The sequence below is a fragment of the Drosophila subobscura genome, chromosome J (assembly GCF_008121235.1).
Source record: "Drosophila subobscura isolate 14011-0131.10 chromosome J, UCBerk_Dsub_1.0, whole genome shotgun sequence".
Taxonomy (NCBI): domain Eukaryota; kingdom Metazoa; phylum Arthropoda; class Insecta; order Diptera; family Drosophilidae; genus Drosophila; species Drosophila subobscura.
In genome coordinates, this window is record NC_048532.1 from 13,734,907 (window position 1) to 13,757,178 (window position 22,272).

A 22,272-nucleotide genomic window follows, 5' to 3' on the forward strand; every position below is an offset into this window, starting at 1 on the left:
TGTAGATACAATTCTTATAAGAAAATCGAACTAATGTTTCGAAACAAATTTCCCAATTCTTTTGCAGGGTGGTGCGCTGACGCCCTGACCACAACAAGGCTTTGTTAGGCCAAGTGGCAGGACGCTTTGTTGGATGACTTGAGTGGATGCATAAAGATTGCCTTATCAGTCATTGGTTTATATGGCCAGGCATTAATCAGCAAAGTGCATTCAACTGCAGTTGTACACAGGAGGGTGGCCAGTGGAGAGCAAAGCACACACATTACATTCGCCACATCATCGGATAAGCTTGCAGTTAATTTCAATTAGTTTGTTGGAACATTCTGATCTGTCAGATCCGGTTTGGGCTTAGCCAAGGTGAGACATTTGCACTACTTGCAGGCCGGGTAAGTGCGAATGAGAGGCTGTTCGGCTGTCACATGGCTTCTTGCATCTTGGCGGTTACATCACCTCGGTGTGCATAATCAAATAATGGCACCACGTGCCAGTTAGCGATAGCTGAGACCTGGCACTTTCCTAGGGTTTTGTTAATGAATGATAATTGCATGACATTTGTCTTAGTCATCGTTCCTGGAACTGCTTCGACACTTGCACTTTAGCTATTGACTGCAATTGGCTTTACACTGATCGTCATACTAAAATTCTAAGCAAACTGGCAATTGACAGTCGATATTATTTATGCAAATTGGTGATCTACATTCCATTCTCAATGGCAGAAAAGTCAAGCGTTGACCTTAGATTGCGTGCACATTTTAATTGCGGTGTAGGCAGCGCTTGAAGGTCTCTCTCAAGCCCGAATATCGTGTGAAAACTGCCAACCAAATGACAGTTGAACTTGCAATTTCAAATTCAAATTTAAATTTACTTGGTTTGTGTATTCGCTCAAGCTTTTTAAAGCTTTGGTTCTTGTTTTTACTAGAGCAGCTTTTTAGGATTGTGTCTCTGCTATGCCAGGATTCAAGGAGCTGCCAACTTGTGTTATTTCGATATACGATATACGATATATTTACGATTGCCACGTTTTCCGCGTTTTTAACGCAAAATTTCTAAATTAATGAACTTGTTCTTGTTGGCCAGCAAAAAGGCCTTGTGCGCGTTCACTTCTATTGCCAAATCGACGATATTCGTGTTGCTGAAGTAATCCATGGCCACGACATTGGCATTCATGCCCCACGGACCCTTCAGCCACTGATTCACCTTGGGATTGATGACTGCCGCCCGCTCCTTGGCCGTCTGCAGCTTGTGCGTGTTGAGGGTCTGCTCCATGCTCTTCACAGCGGTGAATATCCAGCCATCATCCTGCACAGGTCCATCAGGCTTCCTGCTGAACAGCAAACGCATATAATCCAGCGTCTGGGAGATGTTCATGTAGCTGGTGCTGAAGCGCTGCCACGGCGAGCAGAGCAGCCCCGATTCTGCCAGAAGAGAGGTTAGTGGGCAAAAGTTATCACAGAAATATTTACCATTCTCCGGGTAGGGCAGCTCTTGGGTGGGAAACAGCAGCACCACGTGTATGCCCAGCGCTAGGAGCTGCCGAAAGTTGCGATTGGCGCAATGCTCATCCAGCGTCACATTCCGCTGGTAGGCCACCTCGCCCAGCTCCTGGCGCAGCAGGTGAAACAGCGAGCTGTAGATCTCCGGATGCTTGTAGAAGCCAATGGGAAAGGAGCTAAAGTCGAGTATGACCAGCTCCCCCGAGCGTTCCACAAAGTGACGCACGTCGCGCAGCACACCGGCCAGGGGTATGATGAACATGTTCTCATTGGCTATCCAGAAATTGTCAGCATCGTTGTCACTGTCCATGTACTTGTAGCTGTAGAGAGGCAGGGACTGGGATTACCCTACGATCAGCTCTCAGCCGCACTACTCACCCCACACTAAAGTCCAGATATCTTATGCCAAAGACAAGCTGTGACCACACATCGAAATGCTGCGCCACCAGATAGTCATTGACGAGCAGCGACTTGGTCTTGCTGTAGCTGGCAACGAAGGCGCCCGAGGCATGGGTGCCCGGCAGGAAGAGGCTCTTCAGCGGCATCTGTTCCCCGTCCTTGATTTGGGCCATCCAATTGGGCTGGATCTTCAGGCACTCCACGGTGAGCAGCTCCGTGCCATTGTAGCTGGCCACATAATGCGGCAGGCACTTGCCCCTGGGATAGCGTGTGGCAGGCGACTCATTGCCATCCAGACGATTCCAGCCACCGGGAAACAGCAGCTTGCCCAGCTTGATGGGCGTCGACAGTTTGCCCGTTCGATTGGTGATGCCATTGATGCGCAGTTCCGGCTGGAAGTTGGAAATGGTCGGATCCTGGCCATAGATGCCAATCCATTCGGGCGGGCCGGCGCAGTCGGGACCCCAGTTAACCTCCAGGCAAGAGTCATGCAAGGCCTTGCCGGACAGCGAGATGGTCAGATAGATGGGGCAGCTGGCTGTGGGTGGATATGGGTTCTGTCTTCTGTGTACTGGGTTTGCTTTCGACTCACCTCTGAGGGCTGCGATGAACAGCAGGCAGTGCAGCAAAGGCAGCAGCCACAGTTTCATTTTCATCATCTCTAAACTTGACACTCAATTAGAACAACGTTTTGGTCTTTTGTAGAGAGGCTTTCCGTGCTGTTTGCTCGGCAGTCATCGCCGAATTAAAGCACTACGGAATTCTGTGCAAATGTGTAGCGTTTCGTGGCAATTGAGGCGGCGCACACCCGCCCACGCCTCATGCCCCAGCATTTAGAACCCCAATTGAGCGCCACTCATAACCCGAGCTGAGCTGAGCTGAGCTGAGCTTTGAGCGCGTTTCAATTGAGTTTGATCCAAGACTGAGCGCCCTAAGAGTGGAAATATCAAATGCTGTGCCACTCAAAACTTCCAACACCTTTCATTAATGAGCAAATCCGAGTGCTATTTGGGTGTTGGGGAACCTCCCTGCTGAGGGCCATTAGTTCGAGGAGAAGTCATAGCTTTTAAGCGCCTTTTCTGGATAGAGACGCCCTTCAGCAGGACACTCGGACACGCTGCAGATGCTTATCGCTGCAGCACAGGACAAAGCGCCTCAGGACTGCTGTGTCTGACATTATCCCGCAGCCCGCAGGGGCGTACGTTGACCCACTTGCATGCGTCCTGTGTCCTGTGTCCTGTGTCCTGTGTGTGCGTGTGTGTGCGCGCTCTCAAAGTGCAATTTGTATGTGCATATGACTGGGACGAGTCCATTGTCCCCTACCTGGGACCCGCACTGCAAGAAATGTTTTGAGCATATCGCCCGGAATGCTCACAACGGATACGTGTTCTGTCTTTCCACTTTCCACTCCTTCTTTTTTCGGCACAAAACGTTTATCCGTGGCCGTCTTTTGTCTACGCATTTTCGCAGTATTTCTGGTTTCCGGCGCAGCCATTGCTGACCATCTTCCCGCGAGGCAGAGGAGCACTTTTAAGTGAAAACTATTTCCCCAATGGCTTCCGTTGATAATAAACATTTCCACTTTATCTCAGCGAGCACAACTTCATTTTTGTATTTGTATTTTCTTTGCTGTGGCTTTGGCTTTGGCTGTGTGGTGTGGTGTGGTGGCACCTTAAATAAAGCGCCAGCAATCCGCCTTTGTCAGTGGTCGAATCGAAGCTGAATAGCCGCTGGCCAGTAACAACTTTCAACCAAAAGACAGAGAGAGAGAGCTGTCTGTCCGGCTTGTGGCCAATTTCTTTGGCCCACACAGAGCACGCTCCGTGGCAGTCCTGGGAGTCTGTCTGGACCATTGCCATTGAGTGACATGTCACTTGTTGTGGCAGCTACGAGTCCGGGCCCTGGCGCCAGTTGGTTTTGAGGCTTTCGGTTAAACAATCGCCACAACTGAAAATAAAACGAATTAACCGCAAAGCAGAAAGTTTCGACTCTGTGTGTCTGTGTGTGTGTGTGTGTGTGGCAAGAGGCTCTGTGGCAAGGGGCAGGGCACCGCAAAAAGTTGTAATCGTTGTGCTGGCCGTTTTCGTTACTTTGCAGCTCTCCTGGGGTTCGTTTCCCTTGGTCCAGCTAATGGGGATTAAGTTGTTTCTGTTGTCTCAAGCAAATCAATTCGCTTAAACATGCAGCGAGGATTTGCCAGTGGATAATCATAATTTAAGGACTTAAAGAACCATCCGGAGAGCGCTCCCTCTGCCCTTCCTTGGTTTATGCTTTAATTTGTGGTACACCCAACGCAGTAAGCAATGAGCCGAGCCCCAATGCGTGTCGATGTGTGAAATGCAACCATCAGAAGACACAAATCAAATCACATCAGAGCCAGACTTGAGCACAGTCCATCCCTCCACCTGCCACCCCAGAGAGTGGGAAGGAGTGTTCGCCATCGAATCAAATAATTACTTATTAATGTGAGTAATAGCACTGGAATTTACGGGGCCATTCTGCACAGCGGCTGTGTAGGCCGTTTGTCGACTTCGGCGCGAAGTAATCATGATTAATGGTTACGACTGCCGGCAGGTGACAGCCGGCTCGCGACATGGGTCCTCGATGCTGGGCAGAGTCCAGCGCATGGCCTTGCAGCGTGCCACGAAAAATCGACTTAAAAGTCTATTAAACATGGCTCAAGGACGCTTTCTGCACGGCACACACCACAGCGCCAGTTCGCATCGAAAATTTATGCTCAATTAATCTCAGTGGAGCGGAGAGAGCGCAGGCAGCAACCCAACCGATCGATATTGGTGAAAGTGGTGCGGTGCTCGTCCAATGATAATAAGCAACACGGTCGACTAAGCTTCCCAAAATACACTTGAGTAGCTTTGTCTTATGTAAGATTTAATAATGGAAGGACCTCGATCTACACTGTAGCCTCCCATTACTACTACTGGTATTGGCAGCAGTCGATGATAGCATAAAGAAGTGACTCCCCAAAGCGACAGAAACAGCGGAAAAAAGAGTTCCATTTTAATTGCAATTTCGTTGCTCAGGCGGAGCATCCGTTGTCGCGCTCAAAGAAAATATTTGGCAAACGGAAAAGTCCGTGGAAATTCGTAAAATGTCTCCACAAAGTGGCGCGCGAGGGCTTCGACAGCGAGGGAGCCCCGGAGCGTGTTGTCCGTGGCCCGTGTGGCGGCAGGCTTTTCCTTTTCCATGTCTTTGATGTTCTGGCTGTGAATTTCTTAAAGCAAAACGAACGGATTACATGGAGCTTTGGGAGCCGCTTTTTCCAAGGCAATGTCCGAGTGTTTTCCCCCGATACCGTACGGAAAGCCCTATTTATCCAGTGTCCAACTCCGAACGGGGTCGAAATCCGGCCGAGTGGAGTTCGGGGACTGTTTCGGTCCGCAACGAGAAACCAAAAGTTGCTCTCAACTTTTAGGGACTCTCCCTCGCTCACAAAGGGTGAAATTGTTATGGTGGGGGACTGACTGCCTGGCTCTATGCCATGCAAATAATAATAATAATAGCAATAACCAGAATAAAGGAGCTTCAAATAAAAGTTGGTTAGTGCGCTGCCATTCCGTTCCATTCCTTTTTTCTGTGGACTGGACTGCCTCTTGAAATTGTCGCCGGGATTATTGTTGTTTCTGCTACATTCAGTTGATAATTTGTCCAAAGTTTCGAGCTGCCATTTCGTTGGACTGCTGCAGTGTGTTTGGGGGAGTCTCCATTGTTGGGGGAGCAGATTGTAGATGTGGATGAGGATTCGGATTGGAGGGAGGAGCTCCAGCTACTTTCAGTCCTGTTTCTGGGGCAAACGTTGGAACGTTGATGGCTTTTTTATCGAGTCCCCCTGCAGCATTTGTCGCAGTGCTCAGGTGTAGTTCTTTCCTTGAGGCCTCTCCAGCATGCTGCTGCGTCTGCTGCACGACTTAAGGCACTTGACAATGCTGAACAATGCTCGAAAGTTAAACTAAAATCGTTGATGGACCGAAGACCTGCAGAGGCAGTGACCTGTGTGCTGGCCTCAGTTGCAACTAGTTTTAAGGAGAAGGTCCAGGAGTGCGGACACCCACTAATAAATAAGTACTTGTTATACTTAAATTTAATTACATAGATTGATTGTCAGCTGTCGGTGATGTCCGCACAGGAGAGTTATTAGTGGAATTTCTAGCCTTCGGGAACATATTCCTCTCTACAGCCACGCATGTGACATGATTATGCTCTAATCCGTTAATGCACACGCTTGTTAATTGATGCAAATCAAAATTGACTTGTTCTGTGTCCCCGAAATCCGGCAAACTGCTAACGATGCTAATGTTGATGGAGCGAAACGATTTGTGGGGCTGCTACTAACAGAGGCCCACCCCAACAGGCAGGCTAACAGTTGTGTGGATGTCATTCTAACAGCAAAAGAGAAGTCAACAGAGAGCTTTTGCCGCCCAACAGGCAGCCACAATGCAGCACAATGTTGACGGGAATGTGATATCCGTCGTGCCGCGACATTTATCATAAACAAGGCAGCCACCTAACCGCCCTCCCTCCATCCTGGGACTGGCCGTGTTGTTTGTAAATTTATGACATCATTTGCAAATCGTCATGTTTTGTTATCGGTGATTTGCGAGGCGCTAAAAATACCGCCAGCCAATTTATATTTACGCAGAAGCTTGGCCGCGCCAGGAACAAGGTCTCGGTCTCTCCTCAATCGCCTGTGCAAACAGCCAGGAGGAAAACCTCTAATAAGCAAACAAATCAGGCAAAAGGCGTCAAGCGATGAGCAAACGTTGTTCTGTTGCTGTTAAAGCTCTTAACTTTTAATCAAAGATGCTCGCATTTTCCTGGCTTACGTTTCCACTCTTTCTATCTCTCTCTCCCACTCGCTTTTAGCCATTTGAAAATCAGGCTGAAAAGCAAGCATCCAGCATCCTGTGTGCACGTACGGCGTACGGCAATGCCTAAGCTCCAGGTTAGTTCCCCAGGGAAAACAAATTGAAAGTTTCGCCAGGCCCCTTTGTGTTTTTATTTACCTGTACATGTGCAGGCAATGCCTTTAGCTTTGCGAAATCAAACTTTAGTGCAATCGTTACTCTCTCCTGATTAGCGGAATCTGATCTTATTTAATTAAAGTTTTTATGTACTGAACTTAGGTCTCTCAGTGACTTTTAAGTAGTTGTTTGGACACACACACTCATTCGCTGTTTAAAGAACGATATTGAATTTTAAACAAATGTGGAATGACATACCGCATGGATCTTTGAGATAAACCTTCATAGTAGCAGATCTGCGTCTTCAGCCACGCTTGTGGCTAATGGCCATTAGCTGCACCGGAATATCCAGTATCCCAGGACTTCTTGTGTAGCCCACATACGAGATGCCAGCGTCATTTGCCTGAGGAGATCCAAGTAAACAAATTAAATTTTATGGCGAAATACGCGCAACAGCTGATTTTGGTGCTTGGCGTTGCCACCCCGACTCAAGAGAATTGGTGCGTTTCTATCGACTATCGCTAAGATGGCAGTTGCGTTTGAAACGTTTACCTAGCTCCGATCTACTTTGAGATCCACTTTTCTTTTATTTAAACCATGCTAAGAATTATAAGATATTGTATATTTCATGCAATTCTGTAAACTGGGAATATTTGAGTCCCATCCACCTGGCATTTGATCAGATTTCGATTTCGTTTCCGTTTAACTGCTTCCATTTACTCGCCATATACGAGTCTCACTGCCCACTGCCACCTTTATTGCGTGATGAAGCCATCAACGATTCATTTGTTTCGGTTTAACCATTTTTTCCCGTCCAATTTTCACACAAAAAAGTAAAGTCTGCTGGAGTCAATATGGTAATGGAGTGGAATGAATGCATTCTAGGTCTCTGTGCATCGCATTCAATTCCCAGACAGTTTTTGCATTCGGTTGCGCATCCGAACTGATTGATTAATTTTCATAATGATAGTCAGAACACAACCGATTGAGTTCGTTAAGCTTGATTTAAGCTTTAAAGCAATGTTCTGGGATTCTGGCTCTGGGATCATAGTTGGAGTGGAGGCAAAACTTTCGAATAGAAACGATTTCAAACAAGAAAACCAAATTTAAACGAAAATCGATATGTGCGGAGGGGGCATGGCTGGCTGTTGCGCCAACAACATTGATTGCACCAACATTACACATTTTCTCTGCTCTCCTGGGAAACGTGTACTCGCGCAGAGCTCCCCCGGTACTCCACTCCGCCCTCATCAGTGGCAATTCAAAACCGAAACCCAACGCTGACAGCCCGAGGCTGTAGAGTGAAATTTATTGGAAATATTGCAGCGGAGCACAGTGTGCCGCAGAAACGGTTGCCAAAGGTTGCCGACTGCCTAGATTTTTGAAACTAGGGAAAATGTGAAATAAAAATACAACAAAAAAGAACAATAGCAATTTGTACCAAAGAAAGCAAAGGACAGGATCGGTGGGAGTGCATAAAAACGGACGCACGAACAATTGAGCGGAAAGTTGGTTCGCATTTTGAAGCCATTTGTCGGGTCCGACCGCAGAGTGATTTAATCAATGCAAATGATGGGGGACCGTAGCCGAAACTGGAAGCCCTCTGGGCTGGGCCTACATGGGGCGTTAATGGAATTTCTGGCAGTTGTATGAAATGGAAACCTTAGCAGGGAGCAGCGACCCAACCGACCGAGCCGTCATCTTGCCGTGTTGGGACTGTTTTCACGTGCGTTGGTGTGTAAATGATAAATGAGGGACACTCTCATCGCACCACGTGCGACTGTTCCGGCCGGAACCAGCAGCAACACCAGCAGCAGCAAGAGCAACTCCAGCACCACTAACGGACCATTAGGTGCCATTGTCCTTTTTGCTCTTCTCTCTGTCTCTGCCTCTGGTTGGTCCTTTTTTTGTGCTCCACAAGGAAAGCGCCTCCTTAAGCGTCGTTGCTAGGGATTGCTGCTCCTGCACTTTCTATTGTTGCCACATTCAGCCTTTGAAGCGGCAACATGAATATTGCTCGGCATCCACAAACCATCAGTTATCTGCTCTATATGTTGTATCACTCGCCAGCAAGAACTGAATGTTGATTGTTGTTTTATGCACTACTTGTATTATTAGCTTGCCTCGGGACCTTTTCCATTATTCATTTGTGCACAAAAAAAGGCGTCATAAAAGATAATTTATTAATGTAACATTGCGCATAAAACTTGCTTTTCTTTACAAATTCTAAACGATAAAAACTATGGTAGTCCACACTCGCTTCAACGAGCAGGAATGTGCCCTGTACTGACACAGAAATCATCTAAAATACTCGTAGGCGACCGCTGCCCGAAGGAAATTAAGAACACTCACTCGCAAATCCCGGTCCGAGTGCTGTTTGTTCTGAAGGGAACGGAAACGTACTCTGGATTTGGCCAAGACAGGGCTTATGATGAGATTTCAGTTGCATTTCGTTTTTGCCTTTGCCTTTGCCTTTGGCCTGCTCTCGAGATTTGTGCGTATTCTGTTGCCTTTTCAACGCAAAAGGCGTTTGTGGATTATGCTGCTCCAGCGCCAGACCCCAAGCCCATTTGCGGTCAAAAGTTTTCTGACTGGAACCACAAGGACTTAAAGTTGCCCGAGGATATGGCAAACGAAAAAATAATACCTCAGAAATGGTGCACGGGAGATCCATTGCATGAAATCTAATACGCCAGAAACGTTGTTAGGGATACAATCAATGCCCTGTTTGCTTTTTTTTCTGCAATTTAAATGCTCTTCCAGCTGTTTCAACGCCTCAATAGAAATGTAAATCATTCATAATAATTAACTGTCGTTATATTTTTGCAACTGTGTGTGTCCGGGTCAGAACATAATTGAAATCGACACAGAATGTCCATGCTGTAATTGATCGAAATGTGAATAATTAAATAGTAATTAATTTATTTACACACATGGCTGAGCAGCAGCAGGTCCGGCTGCAGCGCTGACACAGAGCTCAGCCACAACCGATACCATCAATCATGTTTACTATTATAACACTGGAGCTGGGTCGACAGCTGTGCACGCTTTTGGTCGTAAATGGCTTGCATAAATTACGAGCCGGTGGAGTTCAGTTGGCCATTTCATTGATAGTCGTGTACTTTAACTTAAATTTTGATTCAAATCTAACGATCAGTTTGTATAATGGGAATATCGATCACCAATGCTATCGGTATTTTTAGAGTCAAAGCGTTGCCACTACGCAGTTGGTATTTTTCAGGGCATTTTGGCGGATCCAAAGAGCGGCAATTTTCTGGCATCAAAACAAACAATTAAAGTAATTTCGCAGCAAATATAGAAAACGGAACTATACGGTCACAAATGGAGGCCATTAACTTCAACGATTTCACGCCGATGGAGCGCTATGAGATAATTAAAGCATTCCTAATCAAAATGCGCCAAGCAAACTCGATGCCAAGCGCCCAGCGCTTCTTTGAGCATTACCTTCGCAAATTCTACAAGCTGCCGGACAAAGTGGTAAACGATATTGCCTACTGTCAGCGGGCCATGAAGACGTATCTGTTGATACACCAGGTGTGTATGATAATTACAAAAGATAGTACAATGTTTACTAATCGCCAATCTGCGATCTTTTGCAGACAATCGTTCGCGTTTTCGGCGAGCAAGAGGACGCCGTAAGAACACATTTGCCGCCAGAAATTACGGTGTATTTATCTCTGTTGTTCTTTCAGGACCCCGTTATCAAGAACAGCTACCTTCACGAACTCGAGGAGATCCTGTACGAGGTGAATGCCGAGTGCCAGTACATGCTGTTGCGCCTGCAGGATGACATCGACCGCTTCTGTTTGGCATTTAGTGAGCAGGAGCTGAAGCCCAATGATGAAGTGATAAACGATATTGTCAGTGGGGCTATTGTGCCGCTTGTGGTGTCTGAAAAAGTATCGTTAGAGCCGTACTTTGTTGGCGTGCGGCCCACAGAGCAGGAACTGATGCAGAAGTACTTTATCACCAGCGAAGTGTCTGCCCCACAATTGCCGCTGCACGCCTACACGACCACGGTGGTCAAGGAGAGCCGCCTCAACCTACAGGCAGCGTTGGCCCGCACGCGCACTCCTCAGGTCGACAAAGCGGAGCGCCCAAAGGAAGAATTTATGCAGTCCGTCGGACTCATCACCCTCATAGAGAAACAACGCATCAACCTGTCGCAAGAAGTCAAGCAAACGGTGCCCCAACAGTATTCATTGCCGCCAAAAAAGCAAAAGGCGCCGCAACCCAAATGATGTGCCCCATTCGCATGATTGTTTTCAAAACAGTTCGTTGTTGATAGTATTACGGTTTAGTTTTAAGTGACGCTTAATACTCGAAAAGTTATGTTTTATTTTTGTTTGTAAACTCGAAGTACGACCGGTCTCATTGGTAATTTGTTAAGAAACGATTTCCTTGATGTGCGGCCTCTGGAAGCTCAGGAATGACGAAGAGTTATGTTAATATATGAAATATAAGTGAGAAAGAAAGAACGTAGATTGTTGACATGATTAGATGGAAGTACCAAGAACAAATTCTCATCTTCAGCCAGAGCCAATATAAGGTGAGTTTTATAGAGTAAATAGAAATCAAACTCGCGTGTGCGATGTGTAATTTGTGAGCACTTGTGCAGTGCTCGAACAGTTGCTTATTTCCAGTTCAGACACAGTTGGATCTTCACATGAGGCTCGTTTTGGCCATCTGAAAATTGGCTGCACATTTCATGGCACGCTTTGGTGTACCTTTAATCTGGCTTGGCTCCCCCGCCTTGGGGCTGCTCAGTTGCAGAGCCAGAACCTGCGCGGCCAGCTTATCATACTCGTCCTCGTCTGTGGCTTTGGAGATCTTACTCGAGGCAGGAGCAGAACGCCGCTGGAATGTACTCCAAACCTTGTACTTTTCCATGTCGAACTGCTTGCCGTGCTGCTTGTACATTTTGATGGTTTTCTTAACGATCGAGGAGCGCATCTTGTCATCGGCGACCGTCTTTACGAGTGCCACCAACGCGATGTGACAGCGACTGTGCTCCAGGTAGTAGCCGTCCGTCTGGCAGCTGCTGATGACAGCCATCACCAGGTCGGCGAGAGGCACGCCCAGCGTCTCTGCCAGCTTTGGCATGTCGTCCTGGGCAAACACTGCTCCAGCCAGCGGAGTGAGCACAATCTCTCTGCGCTTCACCAAGTGCGGCACCAGCTGGCAGTACTTGTGCACCGCCAGCAGGCTGGCCTGCTTAAATGTGATCCGCAGCTGATTGCGCATCACAAAGGGCTGGGTCAGCAGCGGTTCCCGTAGGAAGTGCGTCAGTATCTGCACCTCATTGCGAACATCAAATCCGTCTTCGTTCTTCACGTCCAGCCGCATGGTCCAGGTCATGTCCTTCTTCTCAGCCTTGGCTGCCTTGGCCTGCTTGCTGTACGAGAAGATCACTTGCTCGGCAAAGCGACGAGACACGCTGGCCACCTCATAGCTGGGCTCCTTACCAAAGTCCGGGCAGATTTCAGCAAATGTTTCCTTCAGCTTCTCAAAGTCCAAGCTGAACTTTGGTCCAGTGATGGCTGCCATAATTCTGCAATTAATGGGTTGGTTTTCAAGGAATGACATCTCTGGATAAACACACTCAAATGAATTGTATGCCTGCAAATTTTTTGCTATCCTCAGCGTATTTTATCATAAATATGTAGATACATACATATACATACATATGTATGTACATATGTATATATGTATGTATGAATATAATATGTAAATGTAGGCAGTGCATCTTATGGTGCGTGCGTTCAAGCCTTTTGTTTGCTTTTTTTATTTTTAATAGTTTCCCAATAAAACCTCAGTACGTGCCGTTATAGAATTCACTTAATAAATCGTTCCCTTATATTATTATGCACTCAAACATGTATTTCACAAAAAAAGCACACACAAATGTTGGAGATAAATCCTAAATGTTACTACATAGATAAAAGACAAAAGATTTTGGAAATCTATAGTGTTCGAAGGGCGGACACATCGGTCAGTGCGCGTATGCATTCATTTATAAACATACTTGTAAATATATGAATCACTGTTAATTATTTACACAGCATTAAGGGTCCCGATACTTGAATGCTCGCGAACCGTCGACTGCAAGAGAACTGAATTATGAATTGCAGCACGAAGAGCGCACCCGAATGCGATCGGGTGTCGTCCGATCGTTGATAAACAAACGAACCCCATACATGCATGCATGTATTTACTTCACACAGTGTGGGTGTGTGTGTTGTGTGTATACACAGCGATAACAGCCGGTAATTCAATGCTGTCGACTTTGCTGAAAAGCTGCTGCAGAAGTCTGAAGAGAAGAGAAGTCTCCATCCAATATTTGGGCAGTTTCTAGGCTTGTGCCAGCGTAGCAGCAATAATAGTAAACCAAGTCTAAGATCCGCAGAGAATCGCTGTAAGTTCTGTAGTTCAATTCAGTTTATGCAATATCCACATGAAATGAAATAAACTGAAAACTCTCTTCACTCTGCTGCTGTGTGCTTTATGGATGCGATTCCATTTTCTTTCTGCCTGGAGGGGCAGCGGCAGTGGAGCTGCCTTATTTGCATATGTGTGGTATATTTTTGTTATTGTCTTGCCCGTCTCTGTGTTGAGGGCAATTTGCATATGAAATGTATCTCCCGCCGCATCCGAATTGCCACTCCCACTACTTCCACTACAGACGCGACGTATCGATGTACCGAAAATGCACCACACAGAAGCAGAAGTGACTTGAACAACGAGTCAAAGGCAGAGCGAGGAGAGAGCACAATAGAAGGCGAGTCGATACGAGTGTGACCACCAGCTGACAAGTGACATTTTTCAAATTGAATTTTTCCAGTGCACGCTGGCTGGCGTGTCATCGAAGCTGGATACACACAATTGAAGTGTTCCTTTCGGTGCTTGTCAAGTGGAAATGTCATAGATTCCTAGTCTTGCGTTGAAGCAAAGAGTAGCATTTCACTCACTTGTATTATCCAAATCAAATGTAGAATTCGGTTTTATTTTCTTCGAAATTGGTAGCTTACATCAAAAGGAGAACGTTCAATGGAGTCGAGCCGCAAAGACGTCTACATACCCATCGTGCTGGCCGTGATGGCCGCCTACAGTCGCCCCGTTCCCTTGGACGAAATCGTCGATGGAGTCATGGAACTGCTCAGCTCTTTGCGAGATCCAATTGACTTTGAGGGTGCCACTGGCAGGAAAATCTCTGGGATAAGAAAGTGATACATAAACAATTTGTAAGAACCAAATTTTAAATTCAATAAGAATTGGATTGCAGAATAAAATATATATTAAAAGTACTTATTGCTTATATTCATATGTACACATCCCCAGAACTAAGTGGGTCCAAAGTAAGGAAGGCAAAAAGTAAGTGCCCCTGGAGCTGCTTGTCAACCAAGTGTAGCTTCAGTTCTACCATTTTAGTTTATCGTATCTTCCACAACGAAAACAACTCTCGTGTTCTATTTTTTAGCCAGAAATTCCCAGCTCAGTTCCGAAAGAAAACAAACATTCAATGGAGGCGAGCCGCAGGGACGTCTACATACCCATTATCCTGGCAGTGATGATAGCCGAGTGTCGCCCGCTCACTGTGGACGACATCGTCGATGCAGTCATGTCACTGCTCAAATGTCTGCGCGATCAAATGGATTTTGAGGAGGCCCTCTGTGGCGACCATCGAGGACAGAGAACCAACAGCCATAAAATGTGATCTTTAAATTATTAAATTAGTTAATTTAAAAGTTTAAATAACAGTACATAGGATAAAATATATAGAAAAACGTCTATAGGGTTTCTTCTTAAATATTCATAAAATTTAGCTGGAAGTGCAGAGCCATGTAATCATTCCCAGCATACGAAAAGGGCCAAGAACATGCAAGGATGGAGAGTGTTAAAAGTTTGCCGGCTTCACAAAATATTGTTTATGTTGTGAGAGAAAGTGTGTGGATGAAAGTGGCACACGGCGGTACACCCATGCGGATGCGGCAAGGCTGAGTTGGGATGGCAGCACACCTGTCCACCCGCCGCTGCACGTACAACTTTGCCCCATAATCACGTGCCGTGGAGGCTCATTACATACACTGCCTGTCACCAAGATAATGCATGTGAGGCATACGATTGATCAAATGTAGTTAAGAAAATGTTCTCACTTGCTGAAATCTACGAATGAAATCTCTCTCGAGTGTTTAGCTGGGAAAGCACTTATACTTTTGGGCGGATCGATGACCCAAATAATCGCTTGCTTTCAATAAATTGGCGATTGAATGCGATAGGCTCTATCGATATTCGTAGCTGAAGTCTCAATACAGCTAGCCACCAGCCCATCCAAACAGCTCGTATCATAATTGCACAGACGGCAAAACGGGGGCTTAGACGACAGAACGCACTCTCTGGCATCGAGGAGTTAAATTTCGGTTTGTTTATTTTCGCTACTCGTACTTGTGTGTGTAGAATTCTGACATGAATCATTTCATTATTCGACTGCTTTCAGTACATCACATCATGGCAAAGGGACCAACCAACGGTTTAGATTTCAAGAAGCTGTGCGACACCTTCAGTGTTATTTGCCCCGACTTTCGGCCTGGGGGCTCATCGGAGAAGCTCCAAAGTGTGGATTTTGCCAACAAGGTGCTCTTCGAGCTGGGCCCCAAGATGCGGCATGTGAAGCAAAGTGGCGAGGACCAGATGTGGCGTTTGGTTTTCAGTGGCGGCAGCAGCGTTTACGTGCACACTTACACATTTCTGCGTCCGATCAAGAGCCAGCCCCAACTCAGAGACGGCAAGCTCTATTTGACCATGAAGCAGGCCGGCCTGCTAGCCGCCACCCAGCTGTGTGCCCTGTTGCCGGCGCAGCACAACCCGCGCGACAAGATTCTGCTGACGCCGCTCTCTCGCGCCGTCTTTGAGCCCCAGAGCATTCCGAAGATCGCGGCTGCCTTGAGTGCTCTCAGGCGTCGTGTGGTGGACGTCGCGTATGTGGTTGCCGCTGTGGTCAGCAGTTGCCAGAGCGACGGCTTCCATTTGCAGCACAGCCAGTGCGCCATAGCCCTGGTGGCCATTGGGGCGACCACCAAAGATCCCAAGGCACGCAAGAGAATGCGTTCGAAGACGCTGAAGCAGTACTCGCATCGCGGCAAAGCCTTTCACTCGGATGAGTACAAGATCTATGCAGAGCACTCGAAGATGGCACGCCAACTGGCAGCTGAATCACCCATATCCCCCATTCCCCCCTTCCCAGACGTACCCAAGCCCCCGCGCAGACGGGATGTGGCCGTTGTGTTGCGCAGCATTGCCAAGTCCCCGAATGATCCATTGAGTGGCGACACCATTGACATTAAATTCGTCGCTTCCGCGAAGGAGCAGGACGAGGATGTGGTGGCGGGCATGTCCGCATCCGTGGATGTTCGCCTAGAAGGTATAAGCATGGAGCGAATGAGATTCAAGCTGCTCTCCGCTGAAAAGTAATCACATTTATTACATTTATTGAACTATAACTTTAAAAATGGGCAATAAATCGGCGTATCTGTACCGCAGAGTATATTTTGGGTGTCTCAGTTTATTTGCGGAAGTGCCAACATCTCTGTAGATGGTTATAAAAGTTCCATTTAGGTAAGAACATGTGTAAAAGGGTGGCACTTTGCTGTAGCCATGTGGGAGTATCATTTGAGACCCCTTAAGCTATTAAATTTTACTCATTTCCGCTGTGTCCGCTGCTGCTGTGCTTTGAGGAGTGTCAATCAGGCATTAATTTCCACTGCTCAATAAAATATTGGACCCGTGGAAGATGCCGGCGGCAGCCTCAGGAGCGCGTTAAACTTTATGCCACACTCTTATCATCGCCGGAAAGGGCCGACCTCTGCCGTGGAAGCTCCGGCAGCCAGAAACTGGAAAAAAATAAAAGGGAAAACGAAAAGCATAAAGGGCACAGCACGGAAGCTGAGTTCGGAGTTCACGCGAGGCGACAGACGGGCTGCGACAACAAAGCAAATTGGTGGCAGGACAGCTGGGGGCAGCTGCAGCCACGGAGATTCGGCTCCAGCTTCAGCTGCAGCGCAGGATGTCCGCATGGGTAAATGTTAGTGACCGCAAAGGAGCTGCCTTCCTTTTTACGGTCAACGGGTCGCCAGTAAAAATAATCTTATAGCCGCTTATCTGCCCCTCGAAGCCTTTTTTGTGCCTGCCAACCGCAGCTCACTTTCAGCGACAGTTTCCCCCGAGTTTTGAGTCGAGTCTCCCCCCCCACACTACTTTTACTTGTAACCAGACGCACACTTTGAGTACCAGAGTCTTGTGTTTGTGCAATCTAAAAAGATGAGAGATTCTTAGGCTAAAATGAAATTTAATATTTATACAACCATTTCAGAGCTATGCCAAAAGCAACAGCAATGGAAAAGCACATGCCTGAGCTCCGATTACACTGGTACTCTCGAATATCTATTGGAAAATCAAATTGAAATTCAATTTAGAAAGAAATAGGCGAGTCCACTTAAAGTAGAGATATAATTTTCAATTGTTTACACAGCAGTTTCGTTTTTAAATATCCTAAGAACAGGAGGCTGGCCCCAAAAGCAAACTTACTCCTAACTCCACAGGAAGCCCACGTACATCAATATATGTATGTATACGAAAGCCACTCAACTCTCCAATTTAAAGCGACTTCGGAGTGTGTTTGTGTTTGATATTAGGCCACTCTGCAGGCGAATGAGTCTCGTGGGAGTATTTTGTGTGCCGACAGCTCCTACCCCATTGCCTTGGGCGTGTTTGCGTTGCGATTCGGAGATTTAATTGATTCCGTGTACTTTATCTCACACTGTGTCTAGTCGATAATGGCCCACGTAAGACCGTGCCAGAGGCAAGGCAGCCGTTGAAGGCTTCGATTCGAACTGCTACATTTGTTGGCAAAGAACCATTAAACGTGTGCCAATGTCATTTGGATAATGGAGTCATCATTCACTAGAATGAATCTCTCCAATTGGAATTAACTGCGTTCGCTAGAAAATGCTAAACTGATTGAAAACATCATTAGGCATGGAAAGAGTTGTTTTGGTGCATAAATCTAGAGCAGAAATGATACGAACGATGGCCTTCTCATACCCGAACAGCTTCCATGACACTCGTACACTCTTGGGGGCATCTTGCTCTTTCGTTCTTCCCCATCTAATTTTATTGTTTTCGGCAAAGGAAAGGAATGCAGAAACATTTGTTTATTTGTAAGTATATCTCTGTGTCTTGGCGCTTAGCTGCCTTTGTGTATATCTGATTTCAGCATTCGATGTGCACTGCCTCCGCCCTGGCAATAAAACTGCTGATGGAACATAATGAGTTTGCTGTGCGACAGCGACCAGACGTATACAAATCAAAGTGTGGAAATAAACCAAGTAAGTGGATCCTTTTACAGGAAAAAATAAACAAAACAGATTAAAGTTTCATCAGCCTGTTTTCCAAGTAAAAGAAGGGGATCTCCAGATATACATTTGTATTTACATTTGCTGGAAATGATCACTCGTCCGCTCATGGAAGAGTTTTGGTACATATGTAAATGCTGCCATCAAGCACACTAAAACGAGCAGGATGGAATGTGGCCAGCAATATTTAACTCCCTGGGGCCAAATGCTTGTTCAAACATGCTCTTTGCATATCGCAGCCAACATCCAGAACTTGGATATTTCCCGGTCTGGGCCAAAACACGAAAATCAATCGAAATGTAATTGAATTGCAAGGCACTTGGGAGCCAGAAACCGCCAAGGAAAAACGCATGAATATTTTACGTGAGCGATTTGCCGGCGCAGTGTATTCGTGGGGCAGGCGGCACGGGGAGCTGTGTGGCGGGCAGAGGAGGATGGCGGAGAAAGCCACAAAGCGAGGCGCCACAGCAGAGCGAAGAAATCCTTTTACCCAAATTACCCGCAAAATATGCAAAAGCGAAAAACAAATATCGCACCGGGAGCCTCCTCCGCCTTCGGTTCAACAACAACAAACAAATTCTTCATCTGGCGGACTAGGGGACGCTGCTTCAATGGTGCATATGAGCAGCGGCTGTGGCTGTGGCTGCGGCACGTAGCCGACATATTCGTCATACGCCGACAGGGCAGGGTCCCGGGCAATTGGCAAAAAATCGAATCGAATCGAAAACGTTTCTCTTTCCGATTCTGAGGACTCTTTCTCCCCCTTAGGGCGACAGCGAATCGTCGCATAAGAAGGAAACGGAAATGTAAGCGAAAGCGAATGAGGAGCGAAACCAAAGGCGTGCTCATGCATGAAGGAATGGCCACGAAGAGGCTGGCACGGCCACAGCTCTCGGCCTTGTCTCAAGTCGGGAATGCTCAAGTGTGTGTGCCAGTGTGTGTGTGTGTGTGTGTGTGCCAGCGTTTCCGCCGGATGCGCTGCGAGTGCACGAACACGCTTTGGAGATGGGCAAATTAACCAAATTCGAGCGAATGAGTTTTTGAATTTGTGCCAGTCCGGGCAGGCCGACGGGCGCCCCAGAGGAACCTCCGGCACTCCTCCCTTGGGGTCTTCCATCGAGTTATTGTCTTTCGGGGAATCATTCATGTTCGCCTAATTGAAATTCAAGGCATTTAGCCGATAAATAAGAAGCCATTTCGTTTCAATGGCAGCCATAAAAATACTTTGCATTCAACGAATTTTCGTCCCTACAACCGCGAGCTCTTAACGTCTCCGCCCCGCCTTCGTGTGTACTCAACAGAAACCGCTCCACAGCTAAATTATCGATCCCCAACTGCGAATATGTTGAAGGTATTGTATTTGATCAATATTTCATGTTAAGTACAGAGTTACAGCTACAGCAAAGTGATAATCGACATAGTTATCATACTAAAAGGTTAGAAAATATATCCTCGAGTTCTAAGAAACGTTTAGCAAACGGCAGTCCATTGAGAGCCTTTGGGATTTCTGTCACGTACAATGCAAATAATATGTCTAAATAATGAATGGGAACAATTTAGATGTAAATGGAGCGATGTCTGGGCCTGACAGTTGCTTTGATCGATGAATGAATGCCAGTACAGCGCCGTGTTACCTTCGAGAGATCATCTAATCCATGGATAAAGTGAAGGCTTAATAAATGCAAAGAGATCCGATTAGGTTCTCTGAAATTAATGAACTTGAACATTATTTTCCTGGCCATGTTCTCGGCCACTAGAACTAACATAATTGGCCTTCAATGACATTTCAGCAATTAAATAAATTGCAGTGCCAATTAAAAAGCATGACATTAGAAGCCCCTCAGCCGGATTATATCTGAAAGTGGTTTTCGTAATCCTTTCCACCTTTACCACCTCTGTACCCTCCTGTACCCATGTGGCTCTGCCGTGCCTCAGAGTTAGTAATTCATTTTGAATATTTTTCTCATGAATATTTGCATGAGCTTGTCTCTCCGTGCACGAGTATCACTCCCCTCTCACGCCCTCTAGGGCGTTATTTCACTCAACTCGAATCTGGCATTATGCTGTCCATAAGCGAGTGTACCTGAGTGGGTAGTGCTTCCAGCTCGACTTCCTTCCACTTCCACTTCCCCCTCCATTTCCATTTCCACTGCCATGTCGACTTGGGCGTAGATTGTCATATTTCACGAGATAACGACCAGGAAGATGGACAAGTCGACAGCTAGACAGCTCTGTATACGAGTACATGCGTATCCTTTACCCCACATGTCGATGCCTGCCTGGCTCCTGCCTGCTGCCTGCTGCCTGGTGCCACTGGCTGCCATCTTCCGTTGCGCAACGTCTCCTTTGAGGCGCACTCTGGTTCAGCGTTCTCATGCTCCTCCGTGCGACGTTCAACATTGCAAGTGCACTTTGGAGCGGAAAACAACAAGAACTTGTTGATGTTCCCGAAGCGAAAGTGTGCTAAGTGCAAGTTGTCGTATTGTCGCTTTAAGGCAGCCAAATTACCGCGACAATAAGCCCTGAGAAAGCACCGTGGAACCATGCATCAGTAGCTATATTAGTCCCTTAAGGGAATCCTTCATCATCATGCAGCAGGAGGTGTTTGAAGAAGAATCTTGGAAGAATCGTCTTCGGTTAAGGGTTGATTTCTGTGGGAGTAGCATGTTCCAAAGTCGTGGACATGTAGCAGCCAATTCGTGTTTTAGCTCTGAAAGCAAAGTGTTAGCCAAATTCAATTCCCAATCCGCACACATCGCTGCCTCACCTGACAAATACAGCATCCAGTCGTAAATAACCAGCCGCAAACACATCGGAACACGGACAACAGGGGAAATTTATTGCCTCACAGCATTAACTACACTCCGGGGACGCACCGGCGCTTAATTACGACTGTACTCTCCAAGCCCTGGAAGCCATCGCGTGCCCCAATGAGCGTGCCAAATTGCCTCGCGGCGAAAGTAAATCAATTGCCAGTAGTACGAATACTAGGCACAAGAATACCCCAAGAACATGTACAGACCGCCTTGAGCCAAGACTCGACAATTACGAGTACATGGCCAAACCACACACACACCCACACTCGTTTCGAGATTCATTTAAATATATGTACATATTTACTGGAAAGTAAAGTGGAACCAACTTGGTGCCAATTCTGTTGTTAACTTTGAGTTAGGATTATTTTCTATATTTGCCTTCTGTTCTCTAGTTAGTATGAATAATAAGTGGAGTTAAGGTGGAGATTCATGCACCCAAAACGCATCTACATTTTATGGCACATGTCATCTGGAAATGCATAACGAGTGCCGATTGTTTGGCCAGCACAAATATAAATTATCACAAATCTGTTTACTTCAGTGGACCACTCGATGACCAACACTCATTGTGTGCCACAGCCATCAATTTCAAATGCATGGGAAAAGACAAAGTAAATTTTGTGGTTTCGCCCAGGCACAGAAACAAGACCGATTCCCAAAGACACACTTTGCATGCTCGTGCATGCATAGACAGTCTGTGTATGTACATATGTATGTACATATGTATGTTGAGTAAAGCGCACCAAGCCGAAAGCAATTAGGAAATTTCCAACAATTTCTGAAATGAGGTCTGCCGTTGGCCCTGCTGCCTGGCGGCACATTATGCACACAGACGAAACGAAGAAAGCCCAGCCAGCCCATGAAGCACTTGGGCCACTCGGGACTGGGGTGGAGTCTGTTTGCAAGACAAATAGAAGTTAATTATAAGACAACTCGTCCCTAATAATTGCGTAATAATTTAGCATCGTCATATATTGCACACTTGTCGTTGAGTAGGGCTATGGTTTGATTGTGGAATTATCAATTAGCCTTATGAGAAACACATTGGTTTATCTGCTTGCAAATTGTTAGTCTCTGCAATGACAACAAACGGCAAGAAATGTCGTTGCGTATTTTATATACCTACATACATATGTACATATCTATGCGAATCCAA

At 46.5% G+C, this 22,272-nt stretch overlaps 6 protein-coding genes across 7 annotated transcripts; 4 read left to right on the forward strand and 2 right to left on the reverse strand.

Annotated features, from left to right (window-relative positions):
- Positions 1-988: 988 nt before the first annotated feature.
- Positions 989-2,748, reverse strand: LOC117893380. The gene is made up of 4 exons (XM_034799975.1): positions 2,485-2,748; positions 1,872-2,430; positions 1,464-1,813; positions 989-1,415 (listed from the first exon to the last, which is right to left on the reverse strand). Exons 1-4 carry the CDS (start codon positions 2,549-2,551, stop codon positions 1,033-1,035), a joined length of 1,359 nt encoding a protein of 452 aa, XP_034655866.1. The 5' UTR covers positions 2,552-2,748; the 3' UTR covers positions 989-1,032.
- On the forward strand, positions 1,316-11,326 carry LOC117893382. 2 transcript variants are annotated; one of them, XM_034799977.1, is made up of 4 exons: positions 1,316-1,429; positions 10,113-10,426; positions 10,492-10,527; positions 10,585-11,326. In XM_034799977.1, the coding sequence occupies exons 2-4, from the start codon at positions 10,214-10,216 to the stop codon at positions 11,131-11,133; spliced, it is 798 nt and encodes a 265-aa protein (XP_034655868.1). In that variant the 5' UTR covers positions 1,316-1,429; positions 10,113-10,213; the 3' UTR covers positions 11,134-11,326. The 2 variants fall into 2 exon arrangements, with proteins under 2 accessions (XP_034655868.1, XP_034655869.1); XM_034799978.1 differs by lacking the exons at positions 1,316-1,429; positions 10,492-10,527 and having other exon boundaries at positions 10,099-10,426.
- LOC117893381 lies at positions 11,211-12,999 on the reverse strand. The gene is made up of 2 exons (XM_034799976.1): positions 12,918-12,999; positions 11,211-12,443 (listed from the first exon to the last, which is right to left on the reverse strand). Exon 2 carries the CDS (start codon positions 12,437-12,439, stop codon positions 11,555-11,557), a length of 885 nt encoding a protein of 294 aa, XP_034655867.1. The 5' UTR covers positions 12,440-12,443; positions 12,918-12,999; the 3' UTR covers positions 11,211-11,554.
- An 831-nt stretch (positions 13,000-13,830) lies between these two features.
- On the forward strand, positions 13,831-14,119 carry LOC117893510. The gene has a single exon (XM_034800149.1). It carries the CDS (start codon positions 13,940-13,942, stop codon positions 14,117-14,119), a length of 180 nt encoding a protein of 59 aa, XP_034656040.1. The 5' UTR covers positions 13,831-13,939.
- A 190-nt stretch (positions 14,120-14,309) lies between these two features.
- On the forward strand, positions 14,310-14,619 carry LOC117893384. Its single transcript, XM_034799980.1, has one exon. The coding sequence runs from the start codon at positions 14,412-14,414 to the stop codon at positions 14,604-14,606; it is 195 nt and encodes a 64-aa protein (XP_034655871.1). The 5' UTR covers positions 14,310-14,411; the 3' UTR covers positions 14,607-14,619.
- A 591-nt stretch (positions 14,620-15,210) lies between these two features.
- LOC117893383 lies at positions 15,211-16,376 on the forward strand. The gene is made up of 2 exons (XM_034799979.1): positions 15,211-15,309; positions 15,387-16,376. The coding sequence occupies exon 2, from the start codon at positions 15,398-15,400 to the stop codon at positions 16,358-16,360; it is 963 nt and encodes a 320-aa protein (XP_034655870.1). The 5' UTR covers positions 15,211-15,309; positions 15,387-15,397; the 3' UTR covers positions 16,361-16,376.
- Positions 16,377-22,272: the final 5,896 nt, after the last annotated feature.